This window comes from Lepisosteus oculatus, chromosome 7 (genome assembly GCF_040954835.1).
Source record: "Lepisosteus oculatus isolate fLepOcu1 chromosome 7, fLepOcu1.hap2, whole genome shotgun sequence".
NCBI classification, from domain to species: Eukaryota; Metazoa; Chordata; class Actinopteri; order Semionotiformes; family Lepisosteidae; genus Lepisosteus; species Lepisosteus oculatus.
The window spans coordinates 31,170,058-31,192,986 of NC_090702.1; the positions used below are offsets into that span (position 1 = coordinate 31,170,058).

Below are 22,929 nucleotides of genomic sequence, written 5' to 3' on the forward strand. Positions count from 1 at the left end.
CCAGAGCATTGGCTTTGATCATGTGTCTGGTAAGCCTGTTCCAGATACTCACAGCCCTTTGTGTAAATAAGTTCTCTATCCTAAACGAATCCCCTTTCACTTTCCGATAGTTATCCTCTATGCTTGTTTCTTTACTTGAAATAGTGCCGTGGGTTGACCTTGTTTATACTCCCAAGGATTGTACATGGTTTGTTTTCTAAACTGAAGAGATTTACCTTCGTTAACCTGTACATATAGTATATTACAATCCAGGATTGGTTGCATACTTAATTTCTATTCACCTTTTTCATTGTTTCCCCACATTGTCTTGATGAGAGCATAGCATTATGAAACCTGAAAAACCCAAATCTTTTTCATGTTTGGCTTCCAGCAGCTCTGGATCACTTATTGTGTTGTGTAGTGCATGTACATATTTCCTGTGTGGTTGGTTTTGAATTTATCAATGTTAAATCAATGTCTGCCTAATTTATTTCATCTATATCTGTTTGTAATTCTAGATTATAATTTCCTATTCCAGATCTTAGTCCTGCTGCAGGTACTGTGTGTAAGTACCCCATTTTTACAATGGTTCTAAAGTGGATACTTTTGATATGAGTGCTTACAACCTCCAAATTAGAGGTTATACCCCTTAAACGTCACTTTGTTTCATTAAGCAGTTTTTGTTCCATGCATACGTTATATTACCATATTACCAGTTTAACAGCTTATTAGTGTTCAAATTTTTTAAGGTTTGTGAGGGACTTTACCAAAAACTATCCGAATCTACAGTAAATATATCATGTTATAGGTTTTAGTATCATCACATAAACAAAGTTTTCATGAAATTTCACTGAAAAATAAAGACAAAACGGTAGAAACAGACCAATGCACATTTTAATACAGTGAACTGCTTTACAGACTTGATTCTGAAAGTTTTAGACTTTTAAAAAATGATATTTAAAAGTGCTCACTGACTTGCAAATTCTAATATAGGCTGGAATATTTTTCTTGAGCCTCACAGAAACAGAACAGAAAGCACAGTCTCCCATGGTTTCAGTTTTGGAGGTTTGGGAATAGATAGAAGGCCAGAGTCCAGAAAACACAAACTACATGTATATAGAGATAATAATTCACAGATGTAGTCAAGAGCCAAATGGGCTCTTAAAAGTGAGTAGCACGTTTTGAATTACATTCTGAAATCCACAGGCTGCCCATGCAAGGATGCTAAAACAGGTATGCTCATGTACTTTAGTTCGCAGCAGCTCTCAATATATTGCACCTTTTCAAGACCTTATTTGGACATACTATCCAGCAGAGCTTTCCAATAATCACTACTGGAAAAACAATTAAATTATGTTTCATTGTTGTATCAGAATTGGTGAAATACAGTTTGAACTGATATAAGTAATGTTACATTGAGGGAAAAAGACACCTTCACAACACTTGAAACTTGATCTCCAAATGCAAAACTCAGATAAAAGATGGCATCAAGACTCCTGGCCTGAGCTGACACAGGTGCAGAGCTGATAAGAAGAGAAGAACTATATTAAATGAACTATACCTTACATATGAGTTAAAGATATTCCCTTTTTAAATCCATGTTGACTGTCTCTAAAATTCCATTGTTTTGTAAGTAATGTTTTAGTTTAGTTCCATCACTTTTATAACTGACCAGTAACAGGAGTAGGATTCATTGATTATTCGCTGGTTTATTTTTGTCACTCTTTTTTTTTGCTGTTATTTTTGCAGCTTCTTAAGATAGAGTTGAAATATAGTAACTACTGTAGTGCTCTTTGAACAACATCTCAGTTTATTAGTTTTAAGCCAACCTAATTCCCTGTAGTAACTCAGAGTTAGTTGTGTTACAATTACCCAATACTGATACGGTTCCTCTGTAAAATGGAATATGCTATTAATGTGTTGATTTGAACCCTCAACACAAGAGCAGTGTGGCCTCAGTGCTACCCACCATGCCTCTGTGACACTCAACTACTGTATTTACTTCTGGTTTCAAAGTTCTTTTGTTGTTGTAGCACTAGAAAAAAAATCGTTTTTTTTTGCTTCGAATGCAGTATTTGTTTGTGTCTCACTCTTTAAATTCTTTCTTCAGCTGTGTCTATAGATCTGTAGGACCTTTTAAGAAACCTTTTAACCATACAGTATAAATACCATCTTCTGTATTCTTCATTACAATAGGCCAATTTATGTGCCCAATTTCTCCATAACAAAAGCCTAATAATATACAGTAACATCACAATTCATATAAATTATATGAATATAAACTGCTTGGACCATTTTCTCAGTTCACTAGCTTGAAATTTATTTTGATATATATTGTAGTTCCACTGCATCATTCCTTCCATCCTTCCAAAAGTATACCCATTAATTTTAGTGTCCATTATCGTTCTCAACACATGTTTCTGTTTTTAGTATATGTTATCTGTTAAAGCAGTATTTCCACATCCTTTTATTTTTATTCCCTTGGCTTCTAGAATTGTATAGTACAGGAATTAATTAAAGAATGCATGGGTTATGTTTAATATAATGTCTGAAGTTTAAGTAGTGATGCCATAGGCTTTTCTGATGCCACTAGAAATAGACTAGTGGTTGGGAGCACCCTTCCTCCGAGTTCAAATGTTCCTCAATATAGTTTAAATATTTCTCAACTGGTTAAGGTATGCACTTCCCAAAATATCAGCACCTCTCTGGTTTAAGTGTAAACCATCCTGCGTCTACATTTCTCATTTGTTTCAGAAGGACCCCCAAAGCTACGCTTACCTAACATCTTTTCTTTACCAAGCTTTTATCGACAAGTTAAAAGTCCATATTTTTTCTTGCTTCCCTAGGCTTGGAAATTATAGTAGTAACAAAGAGAATACCAACATAGACATTCTGCTCCTGTGTTTACCAGATACATCCTTATAATTGTCTTGTAGAACCCTCAGACTTCTTTCATCACAATGTCACTTAATTCAGTCATTTAATTCAATGTCATTTAATCGAGCTACTATCGTCCTACTCCCCACCTCGCAACCTTCACTCTTCTAATTCTGGTCTCCTGTCTGTCCTCCAAGCCCCTCTAAACTCTGCGGGTGATTGGGCCTTCTCCTGTTATGTCCCAAAGCTCTGGAACTCTACTCCAAGGATATCAGATAGTCACCTTCCCTAAACTTCAAATCCAGACTCAAAACCTTCTTCTTTAGAAGAGTCTTTACTTAACTGGTTCTGTTCTTTACCTCTCTGCTCCTACTGTATTCAGTACCCCCATCTACTGTCTCCTCTCATTGTGTATTCTCATTGTGCATATGTGGTATATTTTTTTTGTTGTTGCTGTCATTCTGTAAAGAGCTTTGAGAAGCCACCTTTAAAGGCCACCTCAGGATCCTGCTCCTCAGGTAGGTCTGAAAACTGGGCACCAAGCAGGCAACAAACCATACAAGACTTGCTGTGGTGAGTAAGTTCCTGGGGTCCACTGGGGTCAAGTGGGTACTGTCACTATGGAATGTTTTTACTTCATGCAGCTTCTTTTCTGCATTGTTTTTAGCAATTTCTAAACTGGATCCACAAATCTCCAAGATCAAAGACCTACCGAATGTCTAATTAATTGCTAATTATCACCCAATACACTGAATATCAGGGTATATGATAATATTTTATGTCCATTTCACCCCAAGACACTTTTTAGTGTTCTACAGCAACTTCAACAAAATTAATATTTAAATGCATACATATAAAGATTGTGGGTAATATGATACTGGTAATATTTTGTTAGACGTGCTCTACTACAGCTCCATAACAAAAGGTCATGATTCTTTCTGTCTTGGCCTACACATAAGTTAGTTTGAAGAGAACAAAAGCTCATTGACATTTTTTTGAATGATTGAACAGGCAGTAAAATGTTCTCTGAGGGTGTTAAGAAGACTGCTGCATTTCTATATTCTATTCAATAATGACATACCTCAAATACATTTGGATGTGGGCACTGAGTTGAACTGCAGTATGATATCACTGAATCCTATTTACATTTTTTAAGGAGTTTATAGTTAGAATTTTTAGTTAACAGTGAAAATGATCATAATGAATAAATGCATTACACTTCTTGTGCTTTACTGGAAATCCTCAGAAACAAAAAAAAAATAATAGAGAATGTGCCTGGGCTTTTGACATTAGTTGCTACAGTACATTTTGAAATTACAGAAACACTAACAAAATCAAATGAGAGATGATGCATTGGCCAAAATATGTATCTTACTTATCATGGCTGCAAGATGGACTTTGACTAGTGTTTATGTAGTATAACATTTATAATTCAATAAAATGAAAATAACTTTTCCTTTAAACATCTCTGTATATTACTGTGCACTCACATCAAGATATTTAATTGGTATTAGCTAAATCTTTGTCCATTTAGCAATATCATTAACATATGAGGTAACAACAAAATATTTTACTCATTCTTAGTCACCATTTAAGTAGACACGACTAAAAAGAACAAATAAGGCATATATTAAGAAAGTCTTATTATTTTAAAAAAATCTAAATATTTTTTTTTTTCATTTTATACAACAAGATAACTTTGTGGTTTTATTTTCTCACAATGAAAACTTTCCCAGAAAAATGCTACAAAAGCAGAGGGTATTTTTAAAGCTTGCCATTTAAATATCCTAGCATGAGTAGGACAGAGCAGTGATCTATTAATTACTGTATCTGGGAGGAACTGCATGTTTGATTAAATGTTTTGTAACATTTGTAAAAAAACAGGAAGGGAGGAGGACTGATACTTCAGCTCATAAGGGACTCGATCACACCAAATGATATTCTCTCTGAGATCAGTTACAAACATGCATTATTGAAGAAGGAGCTCCAAGACCTTATCTTTTCACTGTTTTGTCTAAGCTTTGCCTGGAGGCTTTGGTCTTAACAGTGAGAAACTTGCTAAACAGAAGGACTGCCTTTTGTTAGGCTTCATTCTACTCCATTAAGTCTATAGCATCTTTATTTTCTTCTGTATTTTATAAGGCAGAATACCATTCTCATTTTTCTGTTACATGGTAATGGATTTAGAAAAAACACTGGGCAGATGATGTTTTATATAGACAAGTTTAGGGTTTTGCATACAGGTACTGATAAAATAAACTATAATTAAGAAATGGGAAACACTGAGTTAGAAGTGGCTGTTTATGTTGACATCATTAACTCCTTCTAGACAATTTAGGGATAACAAAGAATACAGCAAACAAAAAACAAAAACACAAAACAAAATGTTAGGATATATAATGTGGAGCTGAAATAAAAGGATGTTAAAAACGCACCATGTACTATTAAGGCCTCATATAAATTATTGTGTACAATTTTGTTCACCACATTACAAGAAAGAGAAGAACAATTGGGTATATTCTGGGTCTTAAACAAATGCCCTACACTGTCAGAGTGAAGGAACTGAACCTTTTTAGTCTTGAACAGAGAAGACTACAAGGGAACCAGATACAAGTATTCAAAATCTTCAAAGTCATTGACAAACTCAGTGCAGTTGGCTTGTTGAAAAGAAAAGTTGTCCAATTAGTTGCTGTCCTATCACCAACCTTATCTCATCATCCTCTATAGACCTGTGCACTCATGAGTGTTACTAGGATCTTCCTCTGTCTCCTTGAAAATTGAACCCTTTCAGCTTTGAGGACAAGTCACCTACTTCACCTGGATCTCTGTCTTGGAGTGAGAGGTTAGTTTCAGCTACTGGGTTGTTTCCCTTGATCGCCTACCTAGATGGCTGCATTGGAATCCTCTTAGTGGTTCGTATCTCCATGTCTCTAGAACATTTTTCTTTCCAAGAGGTTTCTGCATTATAGATCATGGTCTCCCTGGGGAGAACATAGGGCTCACATGGGCAGTTGGCTTCTTATGACTCTTGTCCTGGAATGTGTTTCTGGCTATTTTCAGAACAATTCAGAACAACTATTCTCTCAATTCTCTCCTTTTCTGTCATGTCCAGTCACTCAGTGAAGCCAGAATCCATCACCTGGCCTTTCGTATTGAAGACCAATACACCACTCAGGTACCCAATGGCAATCATCTCCAAAGCATATCTGTTATTTCTCTTCCTGAGGTCAAACACCACATGTGTTTGCTTTATACTTTTTACGTTAGAGACATTTTACAACTTTCTGCACAAGAGCTGGGTTGAAGGGACTCATCTGTCATTTGCCAGAGACTGTGATTACCTCTGCAAGTGCATCTCTATAAAGGTTCCTATTTCAGCAGACCTGCTCTGGCATCCCAACCCAGAGTTATTAATATTGTGAGTTTGCCTCTAAATTTGTGCTTTAGAGTCCTCAGTGGACTCACTGCAAAGTAACCAAGTTGTCACCTTTCACTGTATCTGATCTCTACCTCATTCAAGAATGGGAGGAAGGAAAAAAAGTGGTATCAAACTTGCAGATCTATCTCACAGTAATTTTGGCACATCATGGTAAACTGTTAGGGTTGCACTACCCACACGCCCAATCCCTAAAACCACACCATACATACTGAGACATTGTTCCTCAACTGATATTCAAAAGTTGCCAGAGGCCTTTGAGGTGCCTCCCTTTGAGGTAATGATTTTATATTTTTGCAAGGAGACAAAGCTACAATAAAATAAGGTTTTACAAATATGGAGCTTGATAACATCCATTTTATGTATTTTTTGCAGTAGAGATGCATACTGTACAAGTGTGCAACATCAAGAATAATTTACTTTTGAATATAACAACTTAACAAACCAAAATATCCATTCATGCAACCAGTCAGCCTAAACCAGAGATTCTATGGGAAGACTGTCCAGCAACTAAGGATGAATCCTCCTTAGTGCATACATGTTATTTATTTTTTAAATCAAATTAAAAAGGAGACATTATCAGTTTATCAGTGCACAAATTCCTATTTGAAGAAGTACCTTTTATCTGGAAACCGGAATCGACTTTTATTAAACTTTTTTTTTTATTGGACTGATCCCTCACTATGAGGACAAGAAATGAAATGCCAACTCCTAAAATATCCAAAGGATTTTAAAGATCTCAATATCAAGATTCATAATACATAATTCAGAATTTACATAATAGTAAAATCCTTAGTTACCTGTTGCGGTTATTGAGCTCCAACTTGTCTGTCATCAGACTGGCTGATTCCTCATCGTCCTTGTTGCGAAAGCGCTCCTGACGGGCCCTTCGTCGGCGTTCCCGGGCTGCCTCTTCCTCATCATCATCATTCCTCTGATTGGCGAGTCTGAAAAAACATGATAAAATACTGGTGTACAACAATCCTTTAATCCTTTTGGAGCTCTCCATATATACAGACAAAAACAGGTTCGGACAAATTGAAGCAGCAGCTGGGGAAATATATAAAACTCTTTAATGAGGAACGGGACACAGCATGCATTGCTCAACTGGCACAGAGGACAAACATTATTCAGCAGGGTTTACAAATGTTTTATCCAGAGCATACTATTAATCTGCTGCGGGAGTTCAGGGGAGGTGAAGAATTATTTGAAAACAAATAATTGTAACAGAATTGTATAAATCATATAGCAATCGTGAAGATACTTTTTACAACAAAGTGTTATTCCTCTAATTTTAGATCTAAAAACGTATTTGTTTCATTTCTGCTCCTTAAGACCTCAAACAAATTGCTTATATTTGTGGATATATTGTATACAAAATCTACAGATTTGACTATAAGGAAAGTACTATTCTGTATCAAGCAAAATGTTCATTTTATGAGACATGTTGACTAAATTTCTGATAATAGGAAAAATAGCCTAAATGTATTAAATGTAGAAGTGTATGAGACATTTTAAAACAGTATTATTGAAAAAGTATTAATTTAGAAGCATGGTAAATGTTTTTGTGTAATAATTGTTAATAACAATGGATGGTTACTAGAGACAGAGCAAAACCAAACAAAAAAACAATAAACTTAAATGCGGGTGTAGACATTTTTCACTTAGTTAAGAGATATAAGCAGAAGTAAATTTTATGATGATCTCAAGGGACAGTTCTTTCTCCGTTCCTCTTCACCCTCTATACTTCGGACTTTAAGTACAACTCAAAGTCATGCCAGCTGCAAAAGTTCTCAGATGACTCTGCAATTGTGGGATGTATCAAGGGTGAGCAGGAGGAGGAGTACAGAGGACTGGTCAGCAGCTTTGTGGAGTGGTGTGGGGTGAACCACTTGGAACTGAATGTTACAAAGACAAAGGAACTGGTGGTAGATTTCAGGAGGAAAAAGGTCAAACCTACTCCTGTCTACATCCATGGGAGTGGCGTGGAGATGGTGGACTCGTACAAGTACCTGGGAGTGCACATCGACGATAGACTGGAATGGTCTAAGAACATCGAGGCCATCTATAAGAACGGACAGAGCCGACTTTACTTCTTGAGGAGGCTCAGGTCCTTCAATGTGTGTAGTAAGATGCTACACATGTTTTATCAGTCGGTGGTAGCGAGTGCCATTTTCTACACAGTGGTGTGCTGGGGCTCTGGGATTAGAGCAGTAGATTCCAAAAGGCTGAACAAGCTCATCAAGAGAGCAAGCTCTGTCATTGGGTCTGACCTGGACCCCTTGGAGGTAGTGGCTGAGAGGAGAATGATGTCCAAACTAGAGGCCATCATGGACAACTTCTCCCATCCCCTCTATGACAGGCTTGCAGGAATGAAGAGCACCTTCAGCAATAGACTGATTCATCCACGGTGCGACAGGGAGCGCTACAGGAGGTCATTCTTGCTGTCTGCCATAAGACTGTACAACGCATCCACCTTGCGTCTTGGCAGAGGCAACATCGACAGTGACCTGTTTCTGGACTAAACGCATATACACATCTACTGCTACATCTGTTCTCTTTCTTTTTCTTTTTCTTTTTCCCGTTTACAACCACTTTTGTGCAATATATGCCAGGGACCTGTGCAATACATTTATATTTATATCTATGGTTACATCTATATTTATATTCATACGTGTGATACGATTTTCTGTGTACTGTTCTGTTCTAGTTTGCTCTTGTGTGTCTGGACTGTGAGTAAATCTTGTATTGTATTGTATGTATTGTACTATTATTATATAATTCGTTACACTGTGGCTGTGTTGTGTGTGTTAAGCTGCTGTTGCACTCCAATTTCCCTCACGGGATCAATAAAGTATCTATCTAACCAAAGCTCTGATGAAACAGTGATATTACATTCTTAGTCTTCACTATAATCACATAAAAACAAGCTCTCTGCAAAGCAAATCATTAAAATACTGTTTTGTTGTTTGCAGGTACTCCAGGGTCCAAGGCTCCCCTCCCAACCTAAAAAACTAGTAGCTAGTTTTTGGTTCTGGTTACTAACTTGATCCTCAAATCAAGTCCCTGGCAAAGCTAATCTCACAGCAAAGCAGGACTGAGGTTGGGTGTAGCCCACATTACACTGCTTCACTACATCAGATGAAAATTGTATCTTAAAATGTGGTTTGGCTGGTGATGAGGAGACTCAGACCGGAAAACTGTTTTTGGCCTAAGGCTTAGTTATATCAAATTCAGAGTGAGCAATGCACAGACAGCAAAACTGAATGGACAAGTAAACATTGAGAAATAACCCTGAGTGTGAAGATTCCTGCTAATAAAAGAAGTAGAGAAGCTGAACTGTAAATAAGTACTTTATGCTTAAACTCAACACTGTGAAAGAGGACAATCCTACCTACATGAATGACTTTATTCTTTCTTTAAACCCCAAACTCATAAAGGAAGAAACACTGAAACAATTACAGGAACATGAAACAACATGTTATCTGAGGAACGTAATCAATAGCTGGATCCCAAGCTACTGTCATAAAACCTAAATATCATAACCAAATACAATAAAAACAGCAGGCTCTAATCATGTCCTCAAAATAGTTTTCTTAGCTTCAGCCATCCCTGCTAAGAAAATTCAGTTGTTGAGCATTAATAGTGTTAACTGAGATACATCAGAGAGAAACAGTACTTCTGAAGACTGGGAGAGAATAGCACCAGTTGTATAGCCTAACACTGACCCTACATATCTACAAAAAACATTAAATTTGGGGCACACTCTAAATGTGTGTACTGTAAATAAGTGCTTATTAACCTGGACATACAAAGCTCACATGTAGTATCTGTGGAGTAGAAGATAACCTGCAAATAATGTGCACTAAGTTTGTGACAATGCAAAAATATTACCCTTTATTACTTCTCAGTCTGGTAGAAAATCCCATTAAATAGACTCTCCATTCCACACTGATAACAGGGAGGGACTTCATATTGTGAGAAAAATAATATATCATATAGTGCTAAAGGAAACCCATTTCTAATGCATTAAATACATCCAATAGTGTGTGAGCAAGCTAAAATGAATCCCAAGAGTCATCAGAAGCTTGAAGAAAGGAACAAAACCTACAGAATGAAAAATAGAAAAACCCAGAAGGAGTATTGGCCTTGTAGTCTTTACACTTTTTTTGCTTTAGATAGAAAAGTGTTAGATCTTGGTAATCAACTATTACCTCCAGTACATTAGACTGGGTCTCTAGCTGATGAAAATCTGGATTCAACCACCTCTTAATAGACCTGAACTGAAAAACCCAGTAATAAAGCTAAACACTTGGCAAGACAAGTCCTCCAGGCTCTTTGGGGTGCTGATGAGTAGTTAATTTTATTCTGGGGTACGTGGAACTCCAAACAAATTTACAACAATGAATTAAGGTGAGTTAAGATGAATTGTGATGCATTTAGGAGGATGTGACAACAGTAGCAAGCAGGTAATTAACACCTTGGTAAAACATTAAGTTTAATCACTGATATTCTACTGTGCAGAGTGATTGAAAATGGTCTCCATCTATTCAAAAGTGGCTACCACTTTGGGCACCATGCTGTCAAAGATTCCCTTTCTAATCTTCAGCAATGTGTTATAAATCTTATTTAATGTATCCAAAGATTACAGTAGTGGTAAACTACTACTAGAAAAAGATGTGTGTATAACTAGTTATTTCAAAGGCACAGAAATTCATGGCAGAAAGGCCCAGCTAATTTCTGAAAAAGAACTAAAAAACCGAAAGAGTTTTACTACATTAGAAGGAGGACTAAGAACATTGGCAAAATAAAACAGAATATCATTTTAGAGAATAGAGATATAATGTTCAGGGTCCTGAATTTCAATAGGTACATGTAAGTGCTTATCCTAACAGACTGGGACTGTTAAGACAGAAGCAGCGGGTGACTCGTACATCATGAAAATCATGAGAAAGTGAGTACTAAAAGTATAAATACTCCCACTCCAATCTATAAAAAGCATTCTCTTCACACCTGCACTAGGAGATAATCGATAAGCTGCAGTATTTCTATGATGTGAAGCAGGCAAGGCTGATTGTTAGATGCAAGTCCTTCTTTGATGAAAACTGTCTGATCATGGGGAATTAGAGAAGAAATACAGAAAACAAGATACAGAGCCAAATATTCCACATAAATCTTTACGTCAGAATTTAAAAGGGATATTGGACGGAAACTACAGCACTTCATACAGTTCTTACATTTTCTCAAACGAAGAATGATCAATGCAAGTCTAGTTCTTTGTCTCCATTGAGTGATTGATATATTGTAATATAACAGGGCCATTTTGTGTCTATGTCTCAATTAAAAGTTCTGTTGGCAGCCAGTCTTATTCATTGATTGAGCCTTCCAGCTCCTGAAGTGTAAGAGGTGCATCTAGTTCACTAGCTTGTTGAGAGGATAAATATTATAATTCTAAGCTGCTCAAGAAATTATAATTTTGACATCTAACTTTGCATACAACAGTGAGTAATACTGCTGTACTACATCATTCAGTTGTTTTGGGTATGGAACCTTCTATTTCATTGAGCCCTTACTCATATACATGGAAGTGAATTGTTCTGCTTGTTTTAAATGCAAAGTTAGAAGTTTGCTTGGATGCACATCATGCTCATTATAAAGTTTACATTTTTATGTAGAAAAAACTTTCTTTATTCAGAACTTTATGTCTAGCCTTCTAAGAATGCAGGATTTCCATTTCAGGACTGTAAAACATTTGATTCAACTAATCACTTTTTTCCTCAAGCTAGTTAATTTGTTGCAATCTACTGCCTTCAGTTTAGTTGCACACAAAATCATATTACTCTTGATAAAACACTTTTAAACCTCCCAGGTTCTGTGTGGGGATGTCTCTAGAGACACTTTAATTGCTAAAAATACCTCTAACCCTTCTCTCAACTGCTGCACAAACACTGTATCACTCAATAAAGAACTATTAAACCTTCAGTGTTCAGCCCTTTAAGTATCTGGAATACAATTGAAAATTGGCCAGGCCAGGATATGAAATAAATGTTATGAATCAACGCTGACTGTATTAATTGATGTCTATGAGTTATCTGTATGTGGACCCTCAGATTAACGTTCCAGGGCATAGTCCCACTTTGCACCCCATGCTTTTAACATAGGCTGCATGTTGCCACAATACTAAGAATAATCAGCTTTCCAATAACAGATGGAAGGAAAAATGTTACAAAGTTGCTTCTATGTTGTATAGGTTTGATTCAATGGTAACCTTTTAAATTGGAATCAGAATTGTGTACCGATAAATCCTAATTTTAAAAGGTTTAGAAGATAAACTTTGATCTGTTGCATTATGTTGCAATATGCAAGGACATATACTGTACAGGTGATACATAATCCATCCATTTTCTAACCTCTTTATCAAGGAGCCAGTGCCCATCCCAGAAAGAAGTGGGCGCAAGGTAGGATAAATCTTGGATGGGACATCGCAGAGTACACATTAACAAAAACACATTCACACCAGGGCAAATGTTCCCAAAAGCCAGTCAACCTGTATGTCTGTTCTGTGAAAGGAAACCAGAACACCCAGAGAAAATGCACACAAACATTGAGAAAACATACAAATTCCCATGTTCAGAACTGAACCCAGGGCACCAGTGCTGTGAGGAAGCAATGCTAGCTACTGCACCACCATGCCACCCTATGACATACAATATTAACAATTATATATGATATTCAAAATTATTATTAACAATTATTGCACATTCAAAAACATCACTACTGGATACCTACAACAGCTCAAATTTTGGCAGGATATGTGTACCCCCATTTGAAAACCTCTTATTTTAAATATTTTCTCTTTGGCCTATACTAATAACATAATGTATTGATAATGTATAAAATATTTCATGAGCGTTATCGAGTTCAAGTGTAGGACAAAATGCTACCAATATTTATGTAAACTAGTCCATATATTTTTAAAGGTACAACATTTTTATTGAGAAAAGCTTGACAAGAAAAACTGTAATTACAGTCCTCTTGTAATGTATGCAGGTGTTTTGGAGTAGCATGTAAAGCAAGATTCACAAAGAGTCAGATTTTATCATATAACCTTAATAAAACCCAGCTACTATCCTCTTACGGTAACTGAAGACATAAAAATAGAAAATGAAAGTAAATATGTTGACTGTATAGGCTGACAAACTAGCTCTTGTAGGCATGCATGATGAAAGTTTCAGAGAATAAAGCATTTTTTCTGTATTATTTTTATTATCTGAAGATGACTGCATAAAGCTGCTACCATGTAAGGTGACAGCGCACAAGCTGCGAGTCAGCTGTACCAAGAAAACTGCTCCTGAACCACCTTTGCCAGTGCTTGTTTTACAAATTGTTCATCATTATTAATGTCTTTAAGTAATCAAAGAGTATGTCTGTTCCAAAGCTAATCCTGAGACACACTGCCGAGGAAAAAGTTTCACCCAAGAATTTGCTTTTGATTTAGAACTATTGTCAATCAGGGAAATGCATGATTATGCCAAATGCTTCCATTTGGCATAATCAAACCTTCTCAGCAGCTGCACTTATTAACATAGCTCTGTGAAGCACATTATGCATCACATACCAACAACACAGTCTGGGTCCAAAGAACACAATAGTTTGTCACCTAAAGAATTTAAAGTGAAGTAGTAACTCAAGTAAATCAAACATATTTATACACTTCGATAAAACCATAAAGTAATAAACTGAAGAAAGGGTGTTTGTGAACTTGAGCATATGATAAATATTGATATGCTTGGACATATATTTTTTAAGAATTATGTGGCAAAGAAACAAGGTAGTCTTTAATAAGGTATTAACAACTTGTCCCTATTCATGCTTTTTACATTTATACACAGTGTACAGTATACAGAATATTTACAGTAAATGCAGTGAAGTTATAAGTCTGTGAGATCTGAATGTTTATGTTTTGCTATATAAGTGCAATGCTTTTGAACTGAAATTACTTGTTTCTCTAATGAAATTATTTCCATTTGTTTTTTACAATACATTTTGATTTAATAGTATTATAATGCTATCAGCTTGCTGCAGTTTAAAACAAATTACAATTTCAAGGCAGAACAATATACATATGTGTGAGTAAAATCCGAATAAATTAGAGACAGATGGAAGTACAGCATATCATAAATAAATGAACAGAACGGCTGAAGAATATATACTTGTCATAGCATACTTAAAGAAAATAAATTGGCTAATTAGAGAGCATATTCCTCAGTTTTCACAAAAATAAGCCTCCACACAATACTGGGCTCTATAACAGTGGGGGACAATATGATGTAGATGTAAACCTTACAAATAAACTTGTTGTTCTGTATGGATTCATTGTTTTATTTATTTTGATTTTTTCTTCCCCCAAATGATAAGGAAACACCTTATAAGGTGTAGAAAACACTTCACACTTCAGTGATTCTAATGAAATATACCACTTCTGAGCAGGACAAAAATCTTACACTTCACTTGGGGCTCCACCCCAGGTCGGGATTTGTTTTGGTAAATGCACATACAGAATATGCCAGTGATTATGCCAGAAACCTCCATATATCTAAGCCTTCAGTAGTTTCTGCTCTGCTTCTGAATTAGCCTAAATCCATCTCAATAGCTTAAAGATGTTGATTGCATAACACAATTTACCTCACAGTACAAAATGAATCACAATTAAGTAACCCATGAGAATAATATCACTTTAAGCATTTATGCAACTTAACAAGGAATAAAAAGGGAACAGAATCATGGTGAGATGCCACAAAGCGTCACTAACCTACAGATAACAGTGTTTCTTATTGGAGAAGACTGTAAGACACTTTGATACCTCTGTTTAGTTTGCAGATGTTCTGATGTAAGGTCTGTAGGTTTCATAAAGAATAACTTAGAGTTTGAAAGCCTGACAGTTTTGTGAGCTCTAGACATCTTAATCAGGCCTGATGCAATAAGAGGAATGCATTTTGACAAACCCACCTAAGTAAAAACAAAAATCAGTCTTGAACAGTGTAATTCATTTAAAATAAATCTGTCGTAGTTGACCTCCAGTTTGCTGCACAAGTGAGATAAATGTACGAATACTAAGAATAATAATGGTCATTATCTTAGAACACATATAAAACAATATATTGTGATGTAGTAGACAGTGAAGACACTGGAATTTTTTTAAACTATCAACAAGAAGAAATACAATTTGAATTAATAAAAAATGAAAACATTAGTCAGAGTACTGGCCACAATCCTATTTATAATGAGAAGTTGCAGCAAGAAAAATAACAAGCCTTCCAGGAACCTTGAACAGTGAGAATGCTGATATAATTAAACACAGTAGTCCACTTATGTTTTCAAAATCTGTATGTTGATGATGCAACATTGGGAATACTCTTTTTTTCTTCTGTGCTGTGCAAACTTTGTTAAAGTTGAGCTGCATCAGGAGACACGTAGCTTCCAAACCACAGCTTGTATCTGCCAAAGCTACCTTCACCCACTCAACTGGCAACATGCCTCCCCGATATCCCCTAGATCACCAGTTTTCTCCATACTGAGGTATACGTGGACTTGCCAGGAAAATGTGCTTCAGAACAAATTTCAAGTAAAATTCAAGTAATGTAAAGTATCAGATACTGAAAATAGAACTGAATAAAATAGAATGCGTGTAAATGAAACTGTAAAGGAATACAAATTACTTCCTAGAACTGATGATCTATTTTGACTGTCACATAAGTGAGGAACTTTGATTAAACCAAGAAATGTAAAATGTAATCTTTATGTGCACAAGTATGAATAGAGGATGTGTCTTTATAAGTAGTTGAAGCTTTGCTTAACGGAGAATTAAGATTTCAATAAAGAATTTAATTGACTGACCATTCAAAGTGTATTAGGATACTGTATGTCAGAACGTCCGTGCATAATCTTCATTCACATTCTCAAAATGTCACATATTTAAAATATGTGTTATGTATTTCAGTTCATTTGCACAGCCTCTGTTATTGTCACTTCCCAACATTTTTTAAACAGTTTTGTTAGATACTGATCCATTACTTCAAGAATCACCAATATTCATTGCATACTGTTACTACCCTAAACTGCCGACAGATAACTTAAGCCACTGGTGTGCTGCAATTGCATCTGACACTAAAGGTATAGAAGCAATGTTAAAATGTAGAATCATACAACATTCTGGAGAGGATTCAATCACTGTTGCTCTCAACTGTAAAAGTTCAGTACTGTTGGATCTATTGTGCTGAGAAATAAATAGTCACTATTTTCACTTACACTTTAAGTGAATTGGGCATGTAGCAGCAAGTCATCAGTATTTACCATCATTTCAAAAACCAAAGAGCCTGCAATGTTGTAATTATGTGCATGATATCACCTTTTCTATTTTTCATGTTTTATTTTAAATATAATAATGTAATCCTAATAGATACACAGGAGACAGTGTAACGTAGATGGTATGTCTATGGTCTCATAACTGATGGGATGTGGGTTCAAGTGTCTGCTGTAGACCTTAAATGAGGTCCTCCCAGCAGTATGAATGGGGACCTAAACTGATGGAGGTAATCTCTATGATCAACTGGAATCCTGCCCAGGAGGTGGACCACGTGCTCTAATCCACCCAAAAACTGGTTAAGCTCTGGCTTTGATGAGCAGATGTGGCTTGGATATGGAAATTAACTCACACACTTACAGTATATAAAGTATGACTGAATTTGGTTTACACAGTATGTACAGTATATATATTTGTAAATATACAGTATGCATATATTTGATTGTGCGGCATGGTGGTGCATTGAACAGCCCTGCTGCCTTACAGCACTGGACCCTAGGTTCAGTTCTGGACCTGGGGTCCTATCTGCATGGAGTGTATGTTCTCTCCATGTACATGTGGGATCCCTCCAGGTGTCCTGGTTTCCTCCCACAGTCCAAAACATACTGGTAGTTTAACCTGATTCTGGGATTCTGGTGTCCTATCCAGGGTGTATCCTGCTTTATGCCTGTTGGGGATACTGATATAGGCTCTGGCTCCCCTGAAACCCTGAACTGAAGTGGTAAGAAAATGGATGGATGGGTTTTGTTTTGCTGTTTACCTTTACTAATAACTCATTGTTTCAGTATGAGTAACTTCTAAAAAGTCAAGAACATTATCCTTACATTTTAAACGTAATTTTTAAGCACTATTAATATGCATGATTCTGGGTTTACATTTCTAGAGAGTGCCACGCAGTCAGAGCACTTTGAATTTAAACTCATACCACAGGCGGCTAATCACAACTCAGAAGCTGAATATAGCACAAAATTCGCAAGAAATGGAAAAACGTGCCTCTTTGCACTATAACAACAATAATTTAAAATGTTCTTAGAATCACTAGGTGAAAACATATTTAAGGTTCATTCAACACTTTGATGTTCAACACTTTGATGACTGTGATGGAGAAACCCATTCTTTTTTTAAATTTATAGTATGAACATCCTCATTAACTGATTTTACATTTGTGGATTTTATATTCAGTATTGCTCTCATTACCACCTAAATTTGTATAACATGCTGTTGTAATATTGTTCACACTTCACATTGTGTAATAAACATTTGAGTTTAGAGCTCAAACTAAGCTTTTTTTTTTACTGCAAGAAAAACTTCAAGAATTTCACAGCATGAGAAACTTAATTTATTACACATGAATACGGATTAGGTCACAATGAGGTCAGGATAGGGAAAACTAATGTTCCTAGAAACTGGTTTCCATGAAATGTCTCTGACAGGATATGTATAGTATATATGCTTGATGTTAGTGTTAGCTCGGTAAAATAAACACCCAGACTATGTGAATTCCAGTTTCAGTAGGGACAGTGCTTAATATTGAAAGCTTTCAACAACAACTTTTAAGTGTTTTCCCAAAACTAGAAAGAGCTGTTCATTATGTTTCACAGATACAAGAACTAGCAACAATTTGAAGTTAAGCAGAAATATTATTTTCCTTTTTTATCATTTTTAAATAAAACTACAGCTGAGGCATCTAGAACTTTCTACATACATTTCCATGCCTCATTGTTCCTGAATGCCTGTCATAATGAAAACAACTACTTCTATATGTCTTACAGAGGACAGAGACACAATAGAAGAAAGACCAAGAGGAAAGAAGAGAAAACAAGGGAGGGGAAATGCCAGGGAACAGTGAAACCGTAAAGTAAATATTGGGAAAGTGACAGAAACATGAGGTCATTAAGAGAGGAAATTGGATATTTATCACTGGTGCCACTCAAAGTATGTCTTACTTTCTCTAGTTAGTATATCTCTGACCAATTTGTCAGTGAGGGTTTGATCTGACAGTTAGACAGTAATTATGCAAAGGCCAGTGTGTTCAACTAAATGTGGAAAGAGGCATCTACTAAGGTACAACACTGAAGACTGGCAAGAGGTGTGGGGCTGTGGCTCAAGAGGTAAACGCATTTGCCTGACAACAGGATGATGTCTATGATCATGGGTTTGCACCTGGGACGTTACAATCTGACTACGACATTGGGCTGGCATAGCTTGTTGGCTAAAAGTTTGCTGGTATTTTCACCAAATCTAGTACCTACACCAGAATATGACAGGATTGAATTAGCCGCATTTCTATCTGTTGAGTGATACCTTGATTTAATTTGTATTTTATGACACTCTCTATACATTTCATAATGCTGATCTTATCAGAGAATTATGTCTGTTTAGTCTGTTAATCTTTCCTTATGCCATTAATTCTTTTGAGCAGAAAAATAAATTATTTGTTCACGCAGGTAGGCCCATTGGCATAAAAATTACATTTGACATGTACTTCTTGCAATAGTAGGGAGCTGTGATGCCAGGGATGGGTCTACTCTGATTATGAAAATGAAGTTCTGATGTTAAAAGGGCATGACCTGATATCATTATATCTTGACAAGTACAAAAACAAACTGAGGAAAGAAGTTTACCATCTAAGGAAAAGTCATTAATATGTGAATAAGTAAGATGAATAGGGAGAAAGGGAGCATTGTCTGCCTATAGGAAACAGGAAACTTCAAGGGTCAGAAATCACAAAGTCTAAGAGGAAAGAACACATGGCTACACAAGCTGCTTTTGAAAATGAAGCAGTTTAAGAAGATGGGTGTCATAATGCAGGATTCAAGCAACTGTTAATGTCCCCAGGCAACAGTAAATGATGAGAATTTAGGTAAGGAAGGAATGTAAAAAGTGATACAAAGGCTTATGTTTGGGAGCTTAAACACTTGCCAAAGACACAGGAGTATTAAATAGTTTATCTGTAACAATAATATAACATCTATTCCTGTCTGCATTAAACTCCAAAACCATAAATGGTAAATTGCTATGCACTGCAATTGCAACTGCCATAGCCCTGGCATGAAAGAAAGAGCTTCCCTACCCACTGTCTGTATATAAGGAAGTGATCAAATGTGCACAGATAGGCCTCCTGGAGAAATGCCACACTCATATTTACTTTCTGAAATGGTGTTGTGGAATGATAGATTCTTCAATGGAAAGCCATGGTATGCCTTTACTTGAACATTATTAGTAGTTGTAATCAACTAGCATTAGCTTCAGCCATTAACAGCGTAAATCAATTTTCCTGTGAATGTTTTTTGTACGCTTTTCTCTTCAGATTTTGAAATGTTACCATATGTAGACATATTTACCCATTTATATTATGCTGTGCAATACATTTGTGTAGCAACACACTAGCAAGTTTTGGCAAATATATTGTGCCATAAAGAATGTAGTCTTAAAGCTTTTAAATATAATTCCATGTAGCCTTGTAAACCCAAAACACTACTGTATGTATTAATCTTAAAGTTACAATTCATATTATTATTTTTTTTAAAAAAGCCTGTTAAAATTCATGTCAGTCAAATACCGTTCATGATTAATTCTGTGCTGGGGGCCCTCTCTCATTTTCCTAGCCTAAAGGCCTCAAACTGAGACAAATTCCAATGTTTCTAAGACCAAGAAAGAATGAGAAAGAACCTCATTTTATCATCTGCATAATACATTTATTTGGAATGTAATATATTCTACAATCTAAGAAGCTCCTTCAAACAAGTGCGATTTTTCTGGTAATCGCTGGCAAAATATTTATGTTGGCTAGCAAGGATTTAAATAAAGCAGTCAAAAAGTGGTGACCCAAAATATTTGAACAAGTTCTGGATTCCATCCTCATAATCTAATTTAATATAGTAGCAAATGGCACTGTACAACTATTAAAAAAATGAGAAACTTGTATAAATTTGGTATGATGTAAAATAAAAACTAAATTAATTAAACAGAGGGTTTCACCTTAGATACCAACACATAATTTCAGGAAAGAAATGTGACACTTTAATAAAGAAATAACGAATGGGTAAATGAAAGAACACAAAAGAAATACACACTGTGTACAAGTGCTTGGTGTACAAGATTATTCAAACTGCTTGAAGTACTTGGGAGAGAAAACTAAAAGTAAGGGACTTTTACTCCACTTTTGCATGTGTACAGACAGTGCTTTGTTATGCATCTTTTAGTGCATACTTTACCTTTACATTTTTACTGGTCTTTAAAACCTTATCTGTATGCATGGAGTACAGTATATCTAAACTATTCTCATTTACAGCCATGTGTATCAATTATTTGATTTGTTGATTTGCTAGGTCCTATGGCGAGACTTGATATTTAGACAATCCATATTTTCAGTATTTAATTAAAATCTAACATACAGTAGCAACAGTTTGTCTGTCCCATCTGTGTTGGTGTGGCTAAGAGACTAGGAAGAGAAAGAAAAAGCACAAGCTTTTGCACAAGACAGTGAGAATAAGATCAGCTGCATTCGATCATTTTCTCACTATAAATAGGGAACAGGCACAGGGGAAGGTGGTCTAAGCATCTAATTGTGAAGTCATACTAGTTTTAGAAATGTTTTTAGAGCAGGGAAAAGACTAGAATTTCCCATAGGGATGAAGGGAGATGCAATTTGACTCTCATATAACTTAACAGGGTAAAGCAAACTTACTGTAGCTTTGGAAAAGTTAAAAGGGCAAAGCACACATCTCCTATCATTTAAGGTTAGGTTTATAGAGGAAATGTATGAGGAAAAAGCAGGTTATGGACCAGCTCAATGGAAGGTTTTTACATCAGGGTTGGTCCTGCCTCAGCCCTGCTTTCATAATTCGTCACTATTTATACTGTTGGCTTTATTTAGATTAGAGAAAACAGGGTATAGGCACCCTTTGGGGTTCATGTGCATTGGTACTTCATACCACGGTACGAGGTCAGGGACTTCCATACAAAGGCAATAATATTCTTAAAACCAATTAATCAATTTATCCCACCTTAGCTTTTTAATATGAGGGTTAAATGAGTAAATGCTGTGACTTTGAGTAAAAAAAAGTCACAGCATTTACTGCATGAGTGATTAAAGACAAGCTCAAATATAAAATTAGAAAGTTCATTCACTTAATGTCCTGTTGTGAATGTTGTAAACTTTAAGTATTTACTGGAAAAAGGAATGACAGCATCATAAAATAATTATGTCTAGGAAAATAAATGAACATTACAAATTCAACGAAAGATAATTAAATCACTTCAACTACTGATTATACAAAATATGTGCAAAAATAATCTTTTCCCTTGGGATTTTAACTTAAAAATCTCAACAATGAAAAAGCTCAAAAGGACAAACCCCTTCAACATCCCACCACTTCTGCACATCACTCTGATAAAAGGCCAAGTGTAAGCTATGCCAAACTTAATATTCCCACGCTAGTTTAGAGCTGCTGTCAAAAGCAGCAAATTTAACAGGAACTGCCTGCTCCCACAGTCTTTGTGAGTGAGCTTGAAATATCATGCCAGGTGTAATGAAGCAAAGAAAATGCTTAAAGTGGTCCATTTATTGTGGATCGATATTTTTCCCCTGCTCTGCCTGACTTCTTCTTGTATGAGTTCAGGTGGGTAGCTGCATCAGCATGCGTAGGCTGCAAAGGAACAAGTAATAGGTTTATTCCATGCTGAAAAAAAGAAGAAAGAAAACACAACGTTTCGGCCGTGGAGCCTTGTACCTGAAGAAGGCTCCACGGCCGAAACGTTGTGTTTTCTTTCTTCTTTTTTTCAGCATGGAATAAACCTATTACTTGTTCTTCTTGTATGATTCACAGAAGTGCTAAAGGAAAGTGCAACTGCCCATCACAGCTAAAATACAATGTGTAGGAAGCTCTTCCAAAAGAAATCTCAGATACTTGTATTCCATATTTGATGTAATACTTGCATACTCAAAATAATGTAATGTATACAACATAAAAACCTGTCTGTCTTCAGGTTTGCATAGAACACGTGGGAGGTTACAGGTCAGATATAGTCTCTCAGTCATAAAATCCCATGCAATGTGACACAGCCTATGCAGTGGTGTTCTTTAAAAGAAAAGAAAATGAAGCACTGAAACAGGATGCTTCACAAGTATTCTCAAAATGAAAAATGATATATAAAATAATACCTAATCCAAAATGTCCAAAGTATCATACATTCAAAAAACAATTATGGCATCTCTTCAGTATTACATTGAAACAGTAAAGATAATATCAGCTACTGTACATTAAAATGT

General features: G+C 35.9%; 1 protein-coding gene across 9 annotated transcripts in view; it reads right to left on the reverse strand.

The window, feature by feature from the left end:
* cald1a (caldesmon 1a) overlaps positions 1 to 22,929 on the reverse strand; it is a 125,643-nt gene that overhangs the window by 24,280 nt on the left and 78,434 nt on the right. For all 9 annotated transcript variants that reach the window (XR_001477381.2, XR_011190083.1, XM_015338960.2 and 6 more), the window contains one exon: positions 7,093 to 7,239. Coding sequence is in view for 7 of the 9 variants with exons in the window: in XM_015338960.2 (XP_015194446.2) it covers positions 7,093 to 7,239 (147 nt within the window). In the remaining 2 variants the exon portion in view is untranslated. The remainder of the gene's footprint in view (positions 1 to 7,092; positions 7,240 to 22,929) is intronic.